General features: G+C 39.3%; 3 protein-coding genes across 4 annotated transcripts; 1 reads left to right on the forward strand and 2 right to left on the reverse strand.

Moving 5' to 3' along the window:
- Positions 1-305: 305 nt before the first annotated feature.
- Positions 306-5,209, reverse strand: zmynd10 (zinc finger, MYND-type containing 10). Its single transcript, XM_063911666.1, has 12 exons — positions 5,052-5,209; positions 4,356-4,464; positions 4,140-4,256; positions 4,002-4,055; positions 3,693-3,830; positions 3,495-3,583; positions 3,007-3,101; positions 2,728-2,900; positions 2,183-2,308; positions 1,984-2,105; positions 1,773-1,898; positions 306-570 (listed from the first exon to the last, which is right to left on the reverse strand). Exons 1-12 carry the CDS (start codon positions 5,138-5,140, stop codon positions 471-473), a joined length of 1,338 nt encoding a protein of 445 aa, XP_063767736.1. The 5' UTR covers positions 5,141-5,209; the 3' UTR covers positions 306-470.
- Positions 5,210-5,837: 628 nt separating this feature from the next.
- Positions 5,838-11,159, reverse strand: nprl2 (NPR2 like, GATOR1 complex subunit). Its single transcript, XM_063909952.1, has 11 exons — positions 10,815-11,159; positions 9,967-10,058; positions 9,665-9,833; positions 9,445-9,553; positions 8,639-8,775; positions 7,876-7,973; positions 7,558-7,594; positions 6,928-7,021; positions 6,459-6,576; positions 6,214-6,356; positions 5,838-6,129 (listed from the first exon to the last, which is right to left on the reverse strand). Exons 1-11 carry the CDS (start codon positions 10,884-10,886, stop codon positions 6,062-6,064), a joined length of 1,137 nt encoding a protein of 378 aa, XP_063766022.1. The 5' UTR covers positions 10,887-11,159; the 3' UTR covers positions 5,838-6,061.
- A 600-nt stretch (positions 11,160-11,759) lies between these two features.
- On the forward strand, positions 11,760-21,924 carry hemk1 (HemK methyltransferase family member 1). Of its 2 annotated transcripts, XM_063910433.1 has the most exons (11): positions 11,760-12,021; positions 13,656-13,829; positions 17,976-18,067; positions 18,144-18,237; positions 18,328-18,459; positions 19,009-19,073; positions 19,216-19,265; positions 19,628-19,733; positions 20,930-21,025; positions 21,300-21,410; positions 21,636-21,924. In XM_063910433.1, exons 1-11 carry the CDS (start codon positions 11,959-11,961, stop codon positions 21,697-21,699), a joined length of 1,047 nt encoding a protein of 348 aa, XP_063766503.1. In that variant the 5' UTR covers positions 11,760-11,958; the 3' UTR covers positions 21,700-21,924. The 2 variants fall into 2 exon arrangements, with proteins under 2 accessions (XP_063766503.1, XP_063766502.1); XM_063910432.1 differs by lacking the exons at positions 11,760-12,021; positions 13,656-13,829 and adding an exon at positions 17,300-17,735.
- The last annotated feature ends 132 nt before the right edge of the window (positions 21,925-22,056 follow it).

The following is a 22,056-nucleotide window of genomic DNA, read 5'->3' on the forward strand; positions in this document are numbered from 1 at the left end:
AAACTGCACAACTTAAAAACTAAAAATATGTATAATTCTTAAACCTACAGCTTATCCTATTAAGTACTTATTGACAGAAAGTCAACAACCTAATATTCGGTAAGGGTAAAGTCTGAACATAACTAGCCGGAAGGAGAAGGGGATCCACGGCTACGATAAATATGAGAATTTGTACATGTTGTAGCCTACTCCTTGGGAAATTCCTACATGCTTTGTTTCTTAATATCAATGAACAAAGAGAAAAGATATAGTGTTTTTCAAACATTTTATTTGCTTGCGGTGTATTGAAGGAAATTCACCTCTACTGTGTTGAATAACAGAATCAATGCAGAAACCTTTTCTTTTTTTTAATAGAGAATAATTGGTTAAAACAGTATGCCATAATGTAACTGGGCATGCATTTTTACCATACGGGAATGTACATTTACATTGTGTCTATATACAGATCTGTTCTCGTCAGTCTCTGTCTGCTAGCTGCTGATGTGAAGGTCTCTCTGGATATCCTCTGCAACCCCAGCCATGAGCTGGCAGGCTCTCTTGTGTTTGGACCAGTGCTTCACCTGACATTCTCTGAAAAAACAATAACACAGACAAGGTTTCACATCGTCAGAATCATATCACACATTTACTGAATGATATCAACATAAGGAAAACGTTTTTTAAAATATATTTTATGACAGCAAAGTATGTTCAATGGTCTAGAAAAAAATGTGTGTGTAATGCACAAACATAGACCTATATCCATACATTCATCCATTTTCCAGATGGTTGTCTTGGCAGCAAGCTAAGCAATGTAACCCATATGTTCTTTTACCTAGACACGTTGTCTGGGCTAGTATATTTTTTCAGATTATTTTGCTACATTTTTTAATTTTATTTGACAGATAATATATTAAGAGTGTATAAAGGTGAGAGGGAGTTAGTGGTATGACATACAACAAAGGTCCCAACACTGGAACAAAACCCAGGGTATTGCTGTAAATGCTGTAAGTGCTGTAAATACACAGCTCCAAAGGCCCTCCGCTAGTACATTAGTTAACATCCACTAATATCTGGTAAAAAAAAAATGCATTGCCTCTTATAGTCATGGTACTTCAGGATCAAAATGTTACCAGTGGCGTTTTAATGTATGCACCGCTCTTCTGAGAAGCCCTTCACAAGCCAGATGACTTTGATTGTATTTGAATTAAACATTAGGATGAATTGGATAAAGGTTCATCGTGTTAGAGGTCACAGTCAGAAAATATGGCAACATTCTACGACCATAGTACCTAGCTTTAACATTACCAATTTAATACCATGTCATCTGAAAGCATTAGGATGCCCGGCCTATTCTGGCACCCAAAACCAAATCAGCTGGCTCCTTTCAAGCAAAGGGAGAAGCAATTCTACATTGAGCCCTTTACGGAGGCTGGCTTATAAAACTAAATTAGGCAGCTGCCTAAGTCGTCCCATTGACATAGGCATTTCATACAAAGATGGCGGCCCCATGAAAAACAGGGCTTGGCTGACCACAAGTGAAGCATTAGCTCTTCTCTTTGATTCAAGAGAGAAAGAAGACATCAGAGTAAGTGAAATGTTCACCGGGCGACAAGTGTGTTCTTCTTTTTCTGCAAACTTTAAAATACAATTAGGCTATGAGGTTAACGATATATTACTATTATACTAATACTATATGTGATGGTAGGAAAATAACAGGTAAATGGTGACCATGCCCCCAGGCTCAGCTCCTTTTATACCATGATAAGTTGTACTGTATCTTTATGTCTTACCTGTGACAGTACCATTCTCCCTGACACTGAGAGCATCTCTTTGCCGCCTCTTTCCCACAGTATCCACACTTTGGTTTCTCAGGGAGTAAACGCTCCAGCACGTCCAAATTGTAAACCTTGTCCAACCTGGTAAAAAAATCTCAATAATAATCACAGAGAAATGAGATGGATTTGATGTCTCTGTGTCTCAGACTGGTGTTTCATGCATTACCTCTGTGCCTGCAGCCTCAGGTCTCTTTCAGATGGGCTGAACATTTCTTTGACTTGATATTTTGCGATCGCCTTCCACTTCCCAGAATTTTCTCTTACAATGTTGTTCCACATTTCTGGGATCTATACATAAATCAGAGAGTGAATTCACAGGGCATGTATATAAGTACAGATAAGTGTGCACATGTGTGAATGTGTACCTGTTCCAGAATAAGTTCTTTTTTCGGAGGGGCTGGGTCTGTGAGGGCAAGATGAGCCAGGAAACGCTGCAGCTCCACCAAATTTGGCAGCTGATCCAGCAACACCTCTGTCATGAAACCCTGGAGCTGTGGCACATATAGATAAGCCAACAAATATTAAAGCAGCAACAAAAAACAACCTCAGCAGTTACTTCTACAAGGAGTTACGCACAAGGGAAAAATGTGATTACAGGAGGATGCACAAGGCTCGGGTTATGCAACTAATGCAACAGGAAGAGGATGAGAACGCATATAATAGCAGGAAACATCTAAGTCAAAACAACCCTTGAAACTGAATCTGTGTTTAAACAAGCAAGAATATCAGATATGATGTTGGAGGATGGGGATGTGGCACTCACACACTTCCTAAGCTACACTTGGAGTCACTTGGAGGAGTTGATTGATACTATTTTAAGTCAAATAACTCAAGCAGCAACTGAACATAAAAGAATGTTGAAATGTACAGTCAGATGCAAAAAGTTAGTCAACATTTTGTCTGAGTCTACCTTTAGAAGGTGATTCTTGTTGAAATTGTTGAAGTCATATTTCCTTTGGCAGTCTTCCTTCAGCAAGAGATTGTAGAGGGAGATCCAGACCTGACCATCCAGCTTAGTCATCTTTAAACGATCCTCACCAGGAATCCTCTGCCATCCGCCATTTATGTACTTTTCTACCTCACCTTCAATGGGAGAAAGAGTCCTCAATTAGATAAAGGGTCACTTAGAAAGCACATATTTTACAATTTTCAATGCAAAAATTTAGAGACGATTCAAAATACATCACACCTTTTTGATTACGACTCCAAGGGCAGCAGCTGATCAGCTGAACCAGCACGCCAGGTAGGTTATGGGTGCAGAGCATGCGGTTGATGACACTTATACTGTAAAGGAAAAAAACCTTCCGTCAGTTACAGAAGTGAAAGGACTGGTCAGTTCCTAAATAAACAGAAAATGATTTTGCTGCAACCTTGGTGAATGACGTTTTTTTTAAGTGCAAGCAAAACTTTGAACAATACCGTAACCCGAATCCTTCAATTTGATATTTTTCTGCAGGTCAAAATCATTTCAAAGAATTTAAAGAACATGTTACAGTATTGCTATTGTCCTTGTTATGTCTGTCTTGAAAAAAAATATTAAAAATGTAAATTCTAAAATATATACATCATTTTACATTACAGGCTTGTTAATATGACTGTTGGTTAGACAAAAACAAGCAATCTGAAGATGTGAACCTTTATTAAAATATTCTTTCAGCTTCTAATTAATAAACTTACCTCTCAGTGTGATCAGTGATGAAGCGCAGCACAGAGACAGCCTTCAGGGAAATTTCAAATTCCAGCACAGCACTCTGCATCTGCAACTCCTTCACCAAGGGAAACAGTGACATGGCTGATCAGTTTAAGTAAAAGGAAGACTTCTTTGAATATGCCTGAACAATAAACCCCAAAACCATAGATGTCAGATTCCTGTACCTCTATAGAAGATAGACCGGCCTTCCCAGTCAGGTTGTGTTGGCCCTCAGTGGTCGCTCTGCTGGCCAGCAGGGTGAGTTTGCGGTGGCAGTAATCCACCAAGTCAAGAACAGAGTCACCAGCTGCCTCACACGAGTCCTGCACCACACACAAAACTCTTTGAACATTTCACAAAAAGCGAGACGATAATAAGTGCATATGAAAAGAGAAAAAAATGTAAATGCAGCATTGTTACTTTCATGCTTTAACACATAAGAAATGTTTGTTAAATAATGTAATTTAGAGGTGTATATTTGTGTACACACTTACCTTATTATACATTATTGTTTCAAGCAGGTTTATGATCGTGGCTTCATGGTGAATCTAAGAAATATACATCAAATTACATATAAAATCTGATGAGCGCTTCAAGTTGATAATACATTTTACAACTCATATTACACTCACCACCATGTAAAGATGAAATGTGCTCTTTGGATTAAAGTCCTGCAGCTGACATAAAACGGGGAACACTTTGTGTTTCCACACTTCCACAAGGATCATTTCGTGGACGAGAACGGGTATCTAGAGAGAGTGAGGAAAGAAATGATACTGTAGAACATAGATAGAAACAACCAGATAATTTAGCAGGGCCTCTCTCATCACATGTAGAGTAGTAGTCACCTTTTCATATGAAACCAGGACCTCCTTGACAAACTCATTGTGCATGGCAGAAGCACTCAGTATCGCCTGCATGTTGAGTTTCTCAATGTGTTCATGCTGTCTGAACCACCTGTCAACACACACAGGAACATTGAATAAAAAGCGTGATGTAGGCTTTGTGAATGCTGTTTTATGAACTAAGCAGACCACATATTTGAAATAATCCCCACGAAAACCTGAGGTCTGCTTATACAAGGCAATTGTTTCATATCTTATATCTTCATTCATATCTTTTTTTCCTGTGTACACTTGAATTGTCTTTGTTTTTAGCGAACGATCAAAAAACTTTATACATCCCAGGAGGAAAGGTCATGGGACAGTTGCACCATATTTGAGTAAAACACAAAAGTCTTTTGTCAATAAAAATACATTACAAACATACAAAAAAAAGCACATAAAGGGTTTTGTGTATTTTTCTTTTCTCCGTAGATCTCTTCGATTTAAATGCCTCTAATAAACTACGAATTATAATAATGGAGTTTTATTTTCACTTCAATTTACAATTATATTTACATATACGTTTTTTTTCTAATATGGTGCATCTGTCACAAGACCTATCCTCCTGGGATTAATAAAGTATGATTGATTGATAGGTAGTTTACAGTGGTGCAATGTAACTAAGTACATTTACTGAAGTGTCGCTAACGTTCATCTTACCTCTCAGAGCCCACTTCTTTGAGACAGAAAGGTTCCAGACTTTGAACAAACGCCTCTGCTTCAACAGGGAAAATGACAGACGCCTCCATTTCTTTTGAGAAAAACTACTTAACAACCGATCAAGTAAAAAAAGAGTTGTCTCTTGAGCGAAAGATGTTGTGGATACTCTACTTCAGCAGTGGTTGTCATGGTGACCGTAAAACAAGCTTACCCAAAGCGCATTTCCTCCCTGCCGCCAGAGGGGGGCGGTGCTTCTTCAAGGATAAACAACAGCTGTCCGAGTATGAAAAGTTCACTTAAAAAATATTAGTTGACAAAAACTATTGAATGTTTTTGTTTTGAATTGTTTCCCCTTCTCTATATGTTGTTGTTGTTCTTGTACACTTTAATTTATTTTGATATCTTTTTAATAATAAGACAAATATTTACTGCAACCTTTATGGTAAAAAAAAAAGAAAAGAAACTGGACCAAAAAAGGACTACTGATTAAATATCATTATTATTCTTATTATTAATCAAGAATCAAATAAGTAAGTGTAGGAGGGTATGAGGCAAGGTCAGTTTATAAGCTCATCATATATTTTGTAGATGAAGCATTTTATTAGTAAAAGTAGCTGTGTTTATAAAATGAATGTTGCGATATAAAACTAAAAGTAAATAAACCTGAAAATAAATGTTAACAACTTTTGATATTTTAGTATTTCTCTGGTCTCATTTTCATGGCTTCAAGAATAAATTAAATGTTCAAGGGTTTTCTCTTACTGTGAGTTAATACAATCCATCACATTTTGGTACAATATCTTTTATTAATTACAAATTATATTTTGTACAATAGTAATAAATATTACTGTCCCTCTTAATCTGAACAGAAATGAATGTTAATTAATAATTAGGATCTTTGTTAAAAAAAACATGTTTCCTGACAAAAAAATATACAAAAAAGCTTCTTCACTTTTCCTGTTATTCACAGTCACACAAGGCATCTCTGTGCCTTTCAGTCTATGTTCATTTCACTTCCAACACACCACAATGTTGGGATCATTTTCCAAACGTTCGTCCAGCTCCTGGTAACTGATCCCTGTAAAAAACATCATAGTTAAGTTTTCTAACATTTCATTATTAGCTATACAAAACAAAGAGAGAGTGGTTTAATACAACATGCCTGTTTTGCAGCAGATCTCATCATAACTATGACAACCAGTGAAGAGTCGAGGCAGCCTGCTCCTCTCATCACGGTTCACCTTAACCGGATATTTCTGCAGCCGTCGAATAAGGGACTTCATTAGTCCGAATTGGATCAGCCTCCTGTAAGCGCACATGACATGTCACAAATGTAAATAAATGTCGATCTGACTTTTCAGTTGTCATAGAGACCTTCCAGGAACTGATAAGGGGATTGATGCCGACCTTTCATCAACCCTTTGAAGCTGCTGCGAGTAGCGAGAACAAAGATCTCGGACTGTGGTTCCTGGACTCAGACCACAGTACAGCTGGAAGACATCTCTCATACTCGCACGCTTCTGACCTGGCACACAATAAAACAACAAAGAAATTGAATTATCCCCTCGTAACTGTATGCCTCTACAAACCAATCAAGTAGCAGTTTAGATCCATGTCTGTGCAAAATGTCCTCAATTCATCATTGTATCTTACGAGACATTTGTATAAAATGTACAAGCTCAACCTATGGACAAAAACATGTTTTGTGAGGTCACAGTGACCTTGACCATCAAAACTTAACTTCCATAAGTTCAAGTGGTGCCCAATTTGAAAGAATTCCTTTCAGGCATTCCTGGAATATCATGTTCACAACAAAAAGGAACTTTAGCCGCCCACTTGGAGGCAAAAAACAACAACAAAGACATCCATTATTTACCTTGCTTAGTGACGTAGTTGAGGCACTCCTCCTGAATGGACTTGTCATCGATGAGGCTTTGGACTTTGGGGGTGGTGCAATAAACATTGGAGTACTGGTGGGAGGTAAACAGAGACAGGACAATTGCCAAACTAAATAAACCCTCAAAACAGTTTTGAAAGAGCATCGGGTCACTGTAAGAAAAAAATTGTAGAATTGAGCTATTATGCATTTAGGGGAATATGTGTGTTTAGATACAATGGTAAGGACAACAAATAAAACAATAGATGAATAATGTCAAAGGGGTTACACGCAGGGATGGTTGTAACAAGGAATCAATAATATGTAGCGCACATTAAAAAGATGTTGAAGAAAGTGACGTCCACTTTTAGCATTGAGGTTAGATGTGTTGTTGTTTCTTACCCTTCTTTTTTTGTTTAGAAGGACCAGCATATATAAGAAAATGGGTTTAAGGTAAAGAAAAAGTTCTAGTTATATTTTAGTTTTAAAATAAAAATGTAGGAAAAATGTTAGTACTGTCTTATGTTTCCCCAAAAGAATTTATAACCACATATATTGACTTGTCTCTTGTAATATTTCATTTTTGATATAGTGAGCCCAATATCAGTAAACAAAATAGTAACACCATACCTGAAATATGGACACCAAGGTCACAACTCCATAATACCTGTGACAGAAAAGACATTTCAGTATCTCCTCTTATCGTTTGCTTTGAAAAACTTAAGTGCAAGACAAACATAGATATTGTACACATTTAATATTAAAGAGCAAATGCAGAAATCTCTGCTATCGGCCATTAGCACTAATAAAAGGAAAGTGGTATCATGACATTTTGGTTTTGATCAGCCCCCGGGCGTACTGTACACAGAAAACAATGGATGAGGGTGTTTTGACGCACGCTAGCAGCAGCTGGTGTGTCTTGCCCTTTATTCACTGAAATGTACTCACAGTAGATTCTGCACTGCTATGCGCACAAGATTCAGCTCCACATCCGCTTCAGCAGAGATCTTCTGGATGTGTCTAAACCCATCAATATAGGGCAAGATCTGCAGTAAACAACAAACCGGAAAACATCATTAGCTTGCACTAAACTCCTGCATTGTTGGATTAATAGAAGACAAATTACCAACAAAAATGAACCAGTTGTACTATAAATTCTTGAAGACAAGTGTTTGTCTAGCATTCCTTCACTGTTTACACTTATGCATAAACACAATCACATTTGCAAAGGCATGCTATTCCTCTCTGAGACTGAGGGGTTTTAAATAATAAGACAAAAATGTGAGCATACAACCAGAAAGAATGTACTGTACGAGTTGTGTGAGAGTTATGACATATTTCTTAACTAACTTACTTTTATTAACTAAGAATTTTCTTTGTTTTCTTTAGTCTTTGTTTGCCTTGATGTTTGAAAGAAATACAGTTTTTTTAAAAGGATTTCTAGGTTACAAAGGTTGAGTCATTGGTAGTCATCTTGTGGTTGAAGTATCCCTTTAGGAAGATCTTGATACCCTTCGTTGTACTAGTACCTTTAAGACTCTTACAGCAATAAAACAATATTGCAGAAATGATTGGCACCCTCTTCTAAAGTGACATATCACTTCATGCACAGCTGATACCAGGAAAGTAATTGATCTAATCTTTATTTGCTTCTAAGAATTTTGGCAAATATCTTATCGCACCGCTCCTAGAAATCGTCCACAGGGATTACCTGTTGAGTGGTGAGATCCCACTGAGATTTGATGAAATGGTCTTTGCACTGTGTGAAGACGGGCACGTCGTATTCCTGGACGATTGGGGGGTCCTTTCGCAGCTGGATCAGCTTTAGGTGGATGGTGTTCGACTCATCTGGAAACAGACACAAATAATCTTGACCATTATTGTTAGTTTCAAATGCAAAATCATGAACCCTAATGCTAAATACATAAAGGACTTCATTAACATTATAAACCACTACTGTGCTTAGACCTTAAATAAATTGAAGCCTCGGTCAAATAAAAAGTTAAACCATTGGTTGAATATGTTTGCACTTTTGACAGGTCAGTAGGATTAGTAGGTGTTTTAAGCAATGACCTTCATTACTTTTTAGAAAAAGGGTCTTGTTAGTTGGATCGATTCCACAGATAAGACATACTGTATCACAAGCTGGGAAAAGATCACTTCATACTGTAGGATAAAGTCAATTAATAAGAAATTCGAGTTTAAATGCTGTGTTTAATCAGCTAGAAAATGACTGGTATTACAACATTTAACAACCAGAAAGTGTCACCAGCCTGTCTCGGATGAAAGCCTTTGAGCACGTCTTTGCAGCACACTTTAGACTACAGTTGCAAAGTCTGCTGCAGAGTCTTGGGCCATTAATTGTCAGTAAGATACCCAAAGTATCACTGAATAAAATGTACACACTTTATTTATTTTTAATTATCCACGTCCCTGTAACAAAGCATTTTGATTTTATCACTCTCATTTGTAGTCAATACATTTGGATGATACATAGTAAAATACAAAGTGATATACCTATGGGTAGGGTGCAGGCTCCTGTGGCATTCAGTTCTTCTAACAAGGTGGACATAATGGGTAACAGCTTCTGCTTGCTCTCTTCATTGGATATAAATCCACTCTCCAGCTGCAAAAAAAAGAAGCAAAAACATTTAAGATCATCTCTGCGATCTCTGAAAACAAAAATCACAGCTCTTACATGTGACGAGTACAGAGGTAAAAATGCATCATTCATTACCTCCAGAGTTGTAAGGTATCCTGACAGCTTCTTGACAATCGGCTCCAGGGCACACGTGTTGGTCTGGGCGTCACAAACCAGGCCGAGGTTAAACAGGAGCGCATTTCTGCTGTACTTTTTATGCTCGATGCACACAGGACATCCTATTAACTTTTTTCCCATGGCAGTGCTAAAGAAAGAAAGATGAAAAGAGTAGGATGGTTTGACCTGAAAAAGACATAAGCACCTAACACCTTCTGTGTGTGTATGTGCAAAACAATCAATGAACTTTGACAAGGTTACAGCAGCTTGAGATGACATACACTGTTATCAATTTGTTTTGCAGTTCTGGCTTGGTGATGATATAAACCTGAACGGTGTCAAAAAGCTCCCGTGAAATGTATTCCTCTGGGACCTGTGAAGAGAGCACAAAGGGGAAACTATATAAAAACACATCCTATAAGATACACAGAGAAGACTTTGTTCTGTTCACTCCAAAGGTCAATATAACTGTTACTTATTATTAAGATTTTTGCTTTTTCTGATACTATTGAAAAAAAGCATTTCACATACAACAGCATTTTACACTATGATGTACTCAGTGGTGTAAACTAAATACATTTACTCAAGTATTAAATTGTGTACTTTTACTCCACTACATTACTTTAATACCTTTAGTCACTTTACAGATCTGCATAAAGAGTACTTTTACTTTTGGTTCTTTAAGTACATTTTGATGCTAATACTTTTTTACTTTTACTTGAGTAATATTTTGAATGCAGGAGTTTGGTACTTGTACTGGTACTCTGGTACTTCTACGTTTGCTTAAGAACAAGATCTGAGTACTTATCCCACTTCTGAATGTACTTTATGATATTGATACCAATTTATATCATAACTGTACTCAAATAATGTATAATTATATTTGTTTTCATGTATTATAAAACTATTATAGTGTATTATTTGTTGCTCAATTTAGGACTGTCTGTTAAATACTCTGTAACATCCAACACAAATAAAATGTAATTGCTTTATAAATACATGTATTGTTGTTTGTATTACTATACAATAAGAATACTTTTTGTTGGTAAACAATGTGGTTAGTAATATGACAGTTTTGATCATATTATTAGCTTTCCCCTTGTTAAAAAAATAGCATTTACACACTTACCTGATGTGTTATCTTTGGACCCAGGGTGGGGTGAAATTCACTGAAAAATATACACTCTATTCGAGATGTCATGATGTTATGTCAATCAAACGTCTCAGTTTCAGAGGGGCAGTCTTCTGTTATTTAGCAGAAGATGCTAGCTGCTAGCTTCCAGATGTAACGTTGAACAACAATATAGCGACGTTCTGAAAGGAAAATTTAGCAGCTCTTCCGTCCGAACAAATGTGTTATTACGATACTTAGAAAAAAATGTTTTCATCTAATACCAAACTATCTCAAAACTCTACAAAACTCGACACTTCCATGAACACATGACTGCAAGAGCACAACACTGCTGATGTGTTCACGAACTCCTCGGAATTTACCGATGTATACAACGTAAGCCGCTAATACTAATCAGACAGATCAGGATATCTACTTTTTAATAAACAAAAACACATTTAATTATTTATTTGGCATTTTCTGATGCATATACAGTTGGAATTTTCGGTGGAAAGTATATTTTAAGGATTATATAGGATTATAATAGTTGTATACATCGATTTTGCCATCAGCTGTTTGCAATATTTACATTATTTGTAGCTAAAAACATGTAAATACAAAACTTTAGGTATTTTTGGGGGGCTTGGCACTATGGTGCTAGGTTTTTTTATTTTTATTTTAAGTCTACCTGCCAAATTCGAACACATTCGACAGTCTTTAAAGGCAGCATTGTTCACCAGGGTCGATACTGCGCAGTTTAAACGAGTGTAGTTTAACAAACAAAAACATATTTTTTTCAATATCAAATAATTTGTAGGAATGCAGATTTTATAAATATGTATTATGTTTGTAGGTGATTATTTATTCTTATTGATAATACCATTTGGTTCAGTGCCTACGGAAATGCTTTCATCAAGGGGGTCAAAGTTGCGCAGTGTTGCATGTTGAGACGTTTTGCGTCAGCTCAACAGCGGAGAGGTTGGCTTCTCCATGTGCAGGAAATACTATAAACACTACAAACTACAGTGGCATCCAGAACATGTTTAACATTAATTTAGTGTGATACTAGTGACCATGAAAGTGTTCATCTAAGATAACAGAATGCCGTAAGAATGCAGCGAGTAGCAGCTTGAAAGAAAGGTTGTGTTTGTTAGGATAAATTATGTTGAAAAGATCTCTGATTGCAGGCTACACATGCTTTGGGTGCTGGAGTGTTGGACCAAAGGTAACGAACAAAACACATTTTTGTTGTTTTCAGGGAGTCACCCTGGCGCAGCACATGTGATGCTAACTGTTTAGCACAATGATCCTTTGTAACAGCTATACAATTTACAGGAAAGTGTTTATAGTTTATAATCCCAGGGATCATGCTTATTTATTTACTGAGACGGTTGTCTGTTTATGGGGATTAACGCTTGTTCCTAGAACCCAATGATTACATTTTAATTAATGATTTAGTTTAATTTACAATGGAGCATTTTAATGGCTCAGAAATTAAATAAATGTTGTATCTAAATGGCAAAAGATGGTGAAAGATAAATGTTCTCTTTTCTAAAGTCCCAAAATGGTCAAAACCTGTTAGTCCACGCAGGACCAGACAGAGCAAAGGGGAAGCTTCATCAAACAGTAAAACAGGCAAAAACAAAGGCTGAATAGGAGGACGTGTGCGAAATAGGCAATCTGGCAATGAAGGATTGGAGATGTGCCAGCATATAAATAAAACAATCAGATTAAATTGAGGGTTTTCATGGTTGATTGCTTGCTCACAAAAATGTATATTCATCCTTTATTGAGTCAATTTAACTTTTAGTTTGTAAATTTGGCAACCTTAGCATTGTAAAGACCATTTGAACTAATTTAAAATAGTTTATCAGCCATGTTTATCAAGTTAGAGCCAATCTGAAGGACGCTCCACACCCTTTTTATGTAGAGTTTCAAACAATGCCTGCAAGGAGGAGTTAAACTTTTCAAGGAGGGCCAAATCAAACTGACATCTGAAACTACTGGCACCCTCGACTGTTTACACGGTCAGCCCAGTTCCTATTGCACATAGTTTAACAAAATACTTATGGACTCTTTGCTTTTGTAGCTCATTGCAATTTTATTATGATGACATCTCCAATAAGTTTAATGTACTCAGGTCTATGTCTTATCTATTGCATGAATTGTATTGTGTTGAATACTGTTTGCAAAATAACTAAAAATCTATAAATCTGCATGCTATATCTGATTCCTCAATGAATCGTCTTTAAAATGTCAAGACTTTTTTTTGTCCTTCTAATTTTCTCAAAGTTAAATTGATGTCTTTAAAATGACCTGTCCTGTTTTTCATCCAAAACCCCAAGATAATATTTGGAATACCATAGAAATCTCAATATTTGAGGGGCTGCAACAAGCTTTGTTTGTGCCATTTCTCCATAAAAATGTCTTAATCAGATATCAAAGCAGTGGAGATTTTATTTTATTTTATTAATCCTTACAGGTATACAACCATATTGCTCCTCTGGGACATTAAAGGCTATCCAATCCTGCTCGGCTGATTAGGGAAGTAGGAAGCAAGGGACTATGTGGGTGACGAAGGTCATGTGATGCAAACAAGAATGTGTCAATAGACTAGTATGTACAAACTGCAGGCCTTTTAATTTTGATGTGGACATTCATACGTCATCTTACATCTGAGTGATTTTGCATGTGACCAGCCAAATAATAAAATCTGATCCAAACAATAAATCTGACTTGAGCACCAAGTTTTGCATTGTGAACATAGTCTAAATATGGTCATTCCTCTGAAGGGGAGGCACAAGGAGAAATCAACTAGAACCAAAGCTGGATAACTCAAACCCTTCTCTTTTTTTTTAGGGACTTTGGGGCTACCATGCAGTTCGTGCATGCAGCGCTCCAGCCTTACCTGCAGGACGGATCACAGCTCGTCAGGCAGCAGATTTATGGAAAAGACACTTTGCAGAGAGAGGCGTGACTGAGCCCGACCACTCTAGCCATTATATCCTTGCTTATCTGCTCGGGGCTAAAACTGTAAGTGGAACTTTGCTGGGCTCATTCATCATTACCTGATATGAGCCCTGCCCACCAGAAATGTGCTTACATTAGATAATAGTTGGTCACAATCATGGCTGGCCCCCAACTAGTGGCTAGATCCAATAAATCTTTGCCCTTTTTATCCCCTTATGGGTGATCCTGCCTCATATGCCTGAATTGCTACATTCACAATTAACAGTATTCTTACTAGATGGACAAGATGGCGCCGAGGATGGCTGCCGTGTCTCGAGCTCCTCAACAACTCCACATCTTAGTGTTTTTATTGTTTTACTTTGTTGGTTGTTTTTAACTTTTTTTGCAACATGCAAACCGCCCAAGCGAGCCCTATCATCCAATATGATAGAGAACAACTTTTACACATCAGGTCGCTGGTGGACAGCAATAATCCACGACGACCTGCAAACAATGGAGAGTCTCCGTGTTTACCTGCTGGAGCTCTACCTGTGGAGCGCAGGAGGAAGAGACCACGAGGTTCCCGGGCCGGGGTCCTGGTCAGGCTGAGGAAACGTGAAAACAGGCCTCCTCTACCGAGTTTACTTCTGGCAAATGTCCAATCCCTGGATAATAAGCTGGACGAACTCCGTAGCAGGGTGGCATTTCAACGGGACATTAAGACCTGTAATGTTTTGGTTTTCACGGAGACTTGGCTCGACCCCACGATACCGGACGCCGCCATTGCTCCACACGGATTCTCCATTCATCGCCAGGACCGGACAATAAACTCAGGGAAGAGCAAGGGAGGAGGTGTCTGCTTCATGATCAACAACAACTGGTGCTCAGATGTGGAGATCATTTCTTCGGACTGTTCTCCCAGCCTAGAGCACATCATGATCGGATGCCGGCCTTTTTATCTGCCGAGGGAGTTCACATCTGTTGTTCTAACAGCAGTGTATGTTCCGCCGCACGCTGACAACAACACAGCGCTGGAGGAGCTGTATGGGATTATCGACAGGACAGAGACTTCTCGGCCAGAGGCCGCATTTATTGTGGCCGGGGATTTTAACAGAGCCAACATGAAGAAAGTCCTGCCGAAATACTATCAGCACGTCAGCTGCCCCACGCGCGGTGGAAATACACTGGACCATGTTTACACTCCTTTCCGGCATGGATATAAAGCCCTCCCCCGCCCCCCCTTCGGCAAGTCAGACCACATATCTCTTCTTCTGCTCCCCGTTTACCGGCAGAGACTGAAGAGGGACCGACCTGTGACAAGGACAGTGCAGCGTTGGTCCGAGCAGTCTGACTCTGCTCTCCGCCACTGCTTTGGCATCACGGAGTGGTGTGTGTTTGAGGAGGACGATATAAACACACACACTGACGCGGTCATTTGCTACATCGGCAAATGCATCGATGACGTCGTGCCGCGGATTACTGTACGGACATTCCCAAATGAGAAGCCCTGGATAAACGGCGAGGTCCGAGCTAAACTTAAAGCACGGGCCATCGCGCACAGCGGCGGTGATTTGGATGAGTACAGGAATTCCAGGTATGCACTCCGGAGAGCTATTAGCAGTGCGAAAAGACAATACAGGGACAAGGTGGAGTCGAACTACAAGGGCTCCAACGCCAGAAATATGTGGTCTGGACTAAAAACAATAACAGACTACAAAAGGACAACGAGTGGTGCTGAGGAAGTGTCTGCATCTCTCCCAGATGAACTGAACACATTTTATGCACGCTTTGAGAAGCCCCCGGCTGTGGAGGCACCAAAGGCCCAGGATCCCTGCTCACTGGTTTTAACCAGTGCAGATGTGTGTAGATCTCTGAAAAGAATCAACGCACACAGAGCTCCAGGACCTGATGGCATCCCTGGCCGTGCTCTCAAGGTGTGTGCAGTTCAGCTGGCAGATGTGTTCACAGACATTTTCAATAGGTCACTGCTCCAGTCTGTAGTCCCCACATGCTTTAAAGAGTCCATCATTGTCCCTGTCCCCAAAAAGACAAAACCCATCTGCCTCAATGACTACCGCCCAGTTGCACTCACCTCCATCATCATGAAGTGCTTTGAGCGGTTAGTCAAAACTTTTATCACCTCCTCCCTCCCTGACTCACTGGACCCCCTGCAGTTTGCCTACAGAGCAAACAGGTCCACGGATGATGCCATCTCCCTCACCCTCCACACTGCCCTCTCCCACCTGGACCAGAGGAACACTTATGTGAGAATGCTGTTCATTGACTACAGTTCAGCATTCAACACCATTGTGCCCTCCAAGCTCATCATTAAGCTCAGGGACCTTGGGCTCAACAGCGCCCTCTGTGACTGGATCATGAGCTTCCTGACGGGCAGATCCCAGGCAGTGCGGATGGGGAACATCACATCCTCCACCTTGACCCTCAACACCGGAGCCCCTCAGGGTTGTGTGCTCAGCCCTCTCCTCTACTCCCTGTTCACGCACGACTGCGTGGCCACACACAGCTCCAACACCATCATCAAGTTTGCTGACGACACGACCGTCATCGGCCTGATCACAGACGGCGACGAGACGGCGTACAGAGAGGAGGTCAGAGCCCTGACATCTTGGTGCCAGGACAACAACCTCCATCTCAACGTCAGCAAAACAAAGGAGCTGATTGGGACTACTGAAAAGGCATATGGCATGAAGGATTGGAGATGCACAACAATAACATCGATAAATTGGGGTTTTCATGGTGAGTAGCTTGCTCCAAAAGTATTCATCTTTATGAGTCAATTTAACTTTAGTTGTAAATTTGGACCTAGCATGTAAGACCATTAACTAACTAAAATGTTTTAGGCATGTTATCCAAGTTACGAGCCATTGACAGCGGCCTCCACACCCTTATGTGAAGTTTCAAACATGGCCTGCAGAGGAGTTAACTTATTCAGAGGGCACATCAATGACATCTGAACTACTGGCACTCCGACCTGGTTTCACTGGCAGCCAGTTCATGCACTAGTCTAACAAATCTTAATGGACTCTTTGCTATGTAGTCATTGCAATTTTATTATGATGACATCCCAAGTTATGTACAGGTCTATCTTATCTATGCATGATGATGGTTGATACTGTTTGCAAATAGGGCTGAAACTAAAAATCTATAAATCTGCATGCTATATCTGATTCCTCAATGAATCGTCTTTAAAATGTCAAGACTTTTTTTTGTCCTTCTAATTTTCTCAAAGTTAAATTGATGTCTTTAAATGACCTGTCCTGTTTTTCATCCAAAACCCCAAGATAATATTTGGAATACCATAGAAATCTCAATATTTGAGGGGCTGCAACAAGCTTTGTTTGTGCCATTTCTCCATAAAAATGTCTTAATCAGATATCAAAGCAGTGGAGATTTTATTTTATTTTATTAATCCTTACAGGTATACAACCATATTGCTCCTCTGGGACATTAAAGGCTATCCAATCCTGCTCGGCTGATTAGGGAAGTAGGAAGCAAGGGACTATGTGGGTGACGAAGGTCATGTGATGCAAACAAGAATGTGTCAATAGACTAGTATGTACAAACTGCAGGCCTTTTAATTTTGATGTGGACATTCATACGTCATCTTACATCTGAGTGATTTTGCATGTGACCAGCCAAATAATAAAATCTGATCCAAACAATAAATCTGACTTGAGCACCAAGTTTTGCATTGTGAACATAGTCTAAATATGGTCATTCCTCTGAAGGGGAGGCACAAGGAGAAATCAACTAGAACCAAAGCTGGATAACTCAAACCCTTCTCTTTTTTTTTAGGGACTTTGGGGCTACCATGCAGTTCGTGCATGCAGCGCTCCAGCCTTACCTGCAGGACGGATCACAGCTCGTCAGGCAGCAGATTTATGGAAAAGACACTTTGCAGAGAGAGGCGTGACTGAGCCCGACCACTCTAGCCATTATATCCTTGCTTATCTGCTCGGGGCTAAAACTGTAAGTGGAACTTTGCTGGGCTCATTCATCATTACCTGATATGAGCCCTGCCCACCAGAAATGTGCTTACATTAGATAATAGTTGGTCACAATCATGGCTGGCCCCCAACTAGTGGCTAGATCCAATAAATCTTTGCCCTTTTTATCCCCTTATGGGTGATCCTGCCTCATATGCCTGAATTGCTACATTCACAATTAACAGTATTCTTACCTGTTTCTTCTGGTCGTTTTATTATCCAGATAGAAAGTCTTGAGCAGGGGAAGTTAACAGAGTTTCTCAGTCGAGAAAAAACTGAGCAAATGTGGAAGCTCTGCTCTCAACGCCTATGCAGGTACAAAGAGTTTACATACACCTCTGTTTAAGCATTTTTTACTTGGAATACTCATTAACAAGTGTTTTTGTTGCAGGATGCCTGTGCAGTATGTGATTGAAGAGTGGGACTTTAGAGATCTGACACTGAAGATGAGACCTCCTGTGTTCATACCAAGACCTGAAACTGAGGTTTGACAGAAGAAAATCAGGACTCACAATTCTACAGTGATTAATCCTTCATAACCAGAGCCATGTTTGGTTTTCTGTGTGTTGGTGCAGGAGTTGGTTGAACTGGTGCTCAATGATCTGCAAATGAAGCCAAGGACTGAAGTTGGTGCCCAGGAAACGTGCTTGGAAGTGGGATGTGGGTCTGGTGCTATTTCTCTCAGTCTGCTGAAGAGTCTGCCTCAGGTGAGATTTGTTTTGATTGAATGAAGTAGATTTTTAAACATGCTAGCGAGGAGCCTCTTAGAACGTCAATTTTGGTCCATCAGTCCCCCACTCTGATCCAGGCTGAAATATCTCATCAACTATTGGATGGATCAACAGATTCCCAAGAGAATAAAGCCTGCCATCATGATTATCTTCTGACTGTTCCACACGCGACACAAGCAGTTTAATAATCTTCATCTATTCAGTGAAATAATTCAACCATGACAATTGTGTTGGCGACGAATTCTGTCAAAACAATTATGTCCCCAGATAAGTTTGGTGTTCCTGACCTTAGAGAACACGTTATTGTTTTTACATGACAAAGCACAGTATTTACGTCAGCTCATGGACTCAGACATACTTTCCACTATCCTGTCAAAAGGTTAGCTTTGCGTTCATTTTTCTGTCTCAGCTGTTGGACAGATCGTTAAGTTTTAACGTTCTCATGCATACCTTCTTTCCCTGAGGTATTTGTATCCAAAAAGTAAACAGCACTTAAATTGGCTGTGTTTGTTTCTCTGTCACTAGCTTAAAGCCATTGCCGTGGATCAAAGCCAGGATGCGGTGGATTTAACAGGAGAGAATGCTTTAAGGTAATTTAACCACAGCACAAGTAAGCAAGTTGTAATTATTGATTTACTTTTATTGCGGTGAAAGACTTGCAATAAACTTTGTTTTGTAGTAGAGGCGTATCGAGTGTAATGCATAAAGTCTGATGAAGGCTTTCCTCTGCAGGTTGGGGCTTCAGGACAGATTACAAATTCATCATTTAGATGTCATGAAAGGTAAGGGAAAGCAGTGAATCAAACATACTGCTGATAAGGGTCAATCAAAGGTCTTATAGGGTCAAGTCATATATTGTGTTTTATAATTCCTGTGGTAGTAACATATATAAGCATAATAATCTTTTCACAAACCTTTGCACAACAATACACACAACATTGTCAACTATTAGTTTTTCTTAAAGCAACAAGTGTAAGTAGTTATCACCTCTAAATGAATTATATGCTATGTGCTATGGTCTTCCTTATAAGTAAATGTGTTATCAGCAGTGTTACAAAGCATAACAAATGGAATAAGTATGTTTATAATGCATTATAAACACTGGCATCTACATGTAATGCAAACTTCAAATATGTTTTTCCAGATGCAGAAACGGTGTTGAGCCTCTGTAGCTCTGTTTCAGTATTGGTCAGCAACCCCCCGTACCTGTTTTCAGAGGATATGACGGCGCTGGAACCTGAAGTATATTGGTGATTAAAACACATTCAGCCTCTCCAAACCTTAACATGAGATTTGGAAGCAGCCTAAACTCCTGGGTTTTTTAAACAATTAAAACTCTTCCTATGAAGTATCCTTAACTGGAGTATACACATGTAAGGAAGTAAGTATTATAAATTAGTTGTTATCATTGATGATGATGATGATGATGATGATGATGATGATGATGATGATGATGATGATGATGATAAAGATCCCTATTATGTGCTCTGAACAATGTAGGTTTTGGTGATCTATTATTTATTTTTATCATTTTATCTTAATGTCCCATTACCCCTGACTAATTTAAGAGTTACTTTAAACAAACTACATCATGGCGATTTATTTTGTTATCCAACTTAAATAAGTTAAATAAATCCGCTGATGGGAGATTAAAGAGTTAGCCTGCCCTCTCAGCTCTTGACTGTGGTTAAGTGCTTTTGCAAACAAATGCGTGTGAGTGTTAAAATAATGTCATGCAAGCATAAGGTCCTGCACCAACAGTGCTAAAGTCTGCCCTGATGCAGGTGACATATCATGCTCAAAATCCCCCTCAATCAGAAACATTAAGACAGTAAGGAAGTCTCAGACCAGAGCTTCTGGAAAACAATATGTACAAATATCAAAAAGGTAGTTACCACACCTTGATTGGTCCAAAGGAAAAATGTAAGCTGCTCTCAATTATTTATGATGATCCAGTCCCCACACCCTGTGCTACAGGTGATCTGGAAAAGCCTTTATTCAAGTAAGAGTTTTTAGCAACTCCTAACTTAATATGCTTTCTCTGCTTGCTTTCTTGCAAATTAAAGACTTTTATAGTTCATATACGTTTGTGTTTAATCAGATGTCAACAGATCTTGTTCTGTTCTTTTCTAAAGTATGAACAAAGACAAAGAAAGTATGTTTGGTTTTTTTAACCACAGTGTGTTATAATGTGCTATGAATCATTTCATGTGTGAATCATTTTCATTCCAAACCCGGCGCATTAAAAAGAGAATCATACTAATAATTGTATATTTATTAAAAAAAAAAAATTGTATATAATTCATTTGATGCTCATTCCTGTGTAGCAAAAGTAAACAATATGAATGAAATGTCTATAGTTTACATTAGAAAGTTGTTGTTTTTTTAAATGTACCTAATAACTGTAACTGTAAGTAATGTATTTATGTGTTTTCTGGTTTTCCAGGTTTGAAGACCATGCTGCTTTAGATGGAGGGAACGATGGCCTAGATGTGATCAAACAGATTTTGACTCTGGCTCCAAAGATTTTATCAGATCATGGGTAAGGAACCCCACTGCCCGTCAAATACACACAGACACACACACACAGGCAAGCAAGCCCACCTGGGTTTAATTCCTAAACGGCGGTGGCTTGTCACAAGAACAGCATGTTCAGAAAAACACGGGTATCGTGTTTCCTTTTTAAAGAGTTAAGCTTAGAGTGGAGTCACTTCCAGACAAGTGCCCCAGCTCTCATCTCATGGGTGCTACTGATAATCCTGTCCTGTTGATAATCATTTTGGTCCATTCTGTGTTTTCTTTATGGTGAATACCAGCCGTGTTTACTTGGAGGTGGATCCCAGACACCCCCCGCTCATTCAACGGTGGGTTGAGGTGAATGTGGAAGAGATGCATTATGTGGAGACAAGGCACGACATCAGTGGCAGGTTTGTGCAGATCTCTCTGTCTGTTACCTGGCTGACATCAAATCACTTTTACCTGCTGTAACGTCAAGTTAAAGGGTAGATCTTTAACCGCATCAGTGTCTATTTGATTAAAAGCCTTCACTGTGAAAATATTTAACTAAATTAGAAAACTTAGCTCAATAACACCCCTGCTCTGTTTCTTTCTTATTTCAAGTCCTAAAAAGCAAATTTGTATTTGTTTCTTAGGCCGCGATTCTGCATCCTTCGGAAAGAGAAGTCGAACAAGGACCACAAGCTGGATCTGGATTGAGAAACTGAGATCCTATTACGCTGGCTTTAGCCCAGGTCGCCTCAGCCTCAGCTCCCCCGCCCCCACTGAGCTGCCGAGCATGCGCTCGCACCCATCTGATCACTCAATATTAACAATCTGCTGCAGCTAAAATAATTTTCATGTCACTGTAACACTTCACCTGGTAACAGTTGTTATCACATCCTCTGCCACAATAAAACGTGTGCGAGATGGCACAAAAGCAGGCTCAAAGCTGAAGGTAATTACTGAGGCTTTTCTTAGAACCCTCCCTCTCAGAATCTCCCCCCGCTCCCAGGAAGCTCTCAGTACTTCTGTGAATCTGTGATGAACGGTCCTCCCCTTCGCTCGTCCACTCGC

Source organism: Eleginops maclovinus, chromosome 20 (genome assembly GCF_036324505.1).
Source record: "Eleginops maclovinus isolate JMC-PN-2008 ecotype Puerto Natales chromosome 20, JC_Emac_rtc_rv5, whole genome shotgun sequence".
Taxonomy (NCBI): domain Eukaryota; kingdom Metazoa; phylum Chordata; class Actinopteri; order Perciformes; family Eleginopidae; genus Eleginops; species Eleginops maclovinus.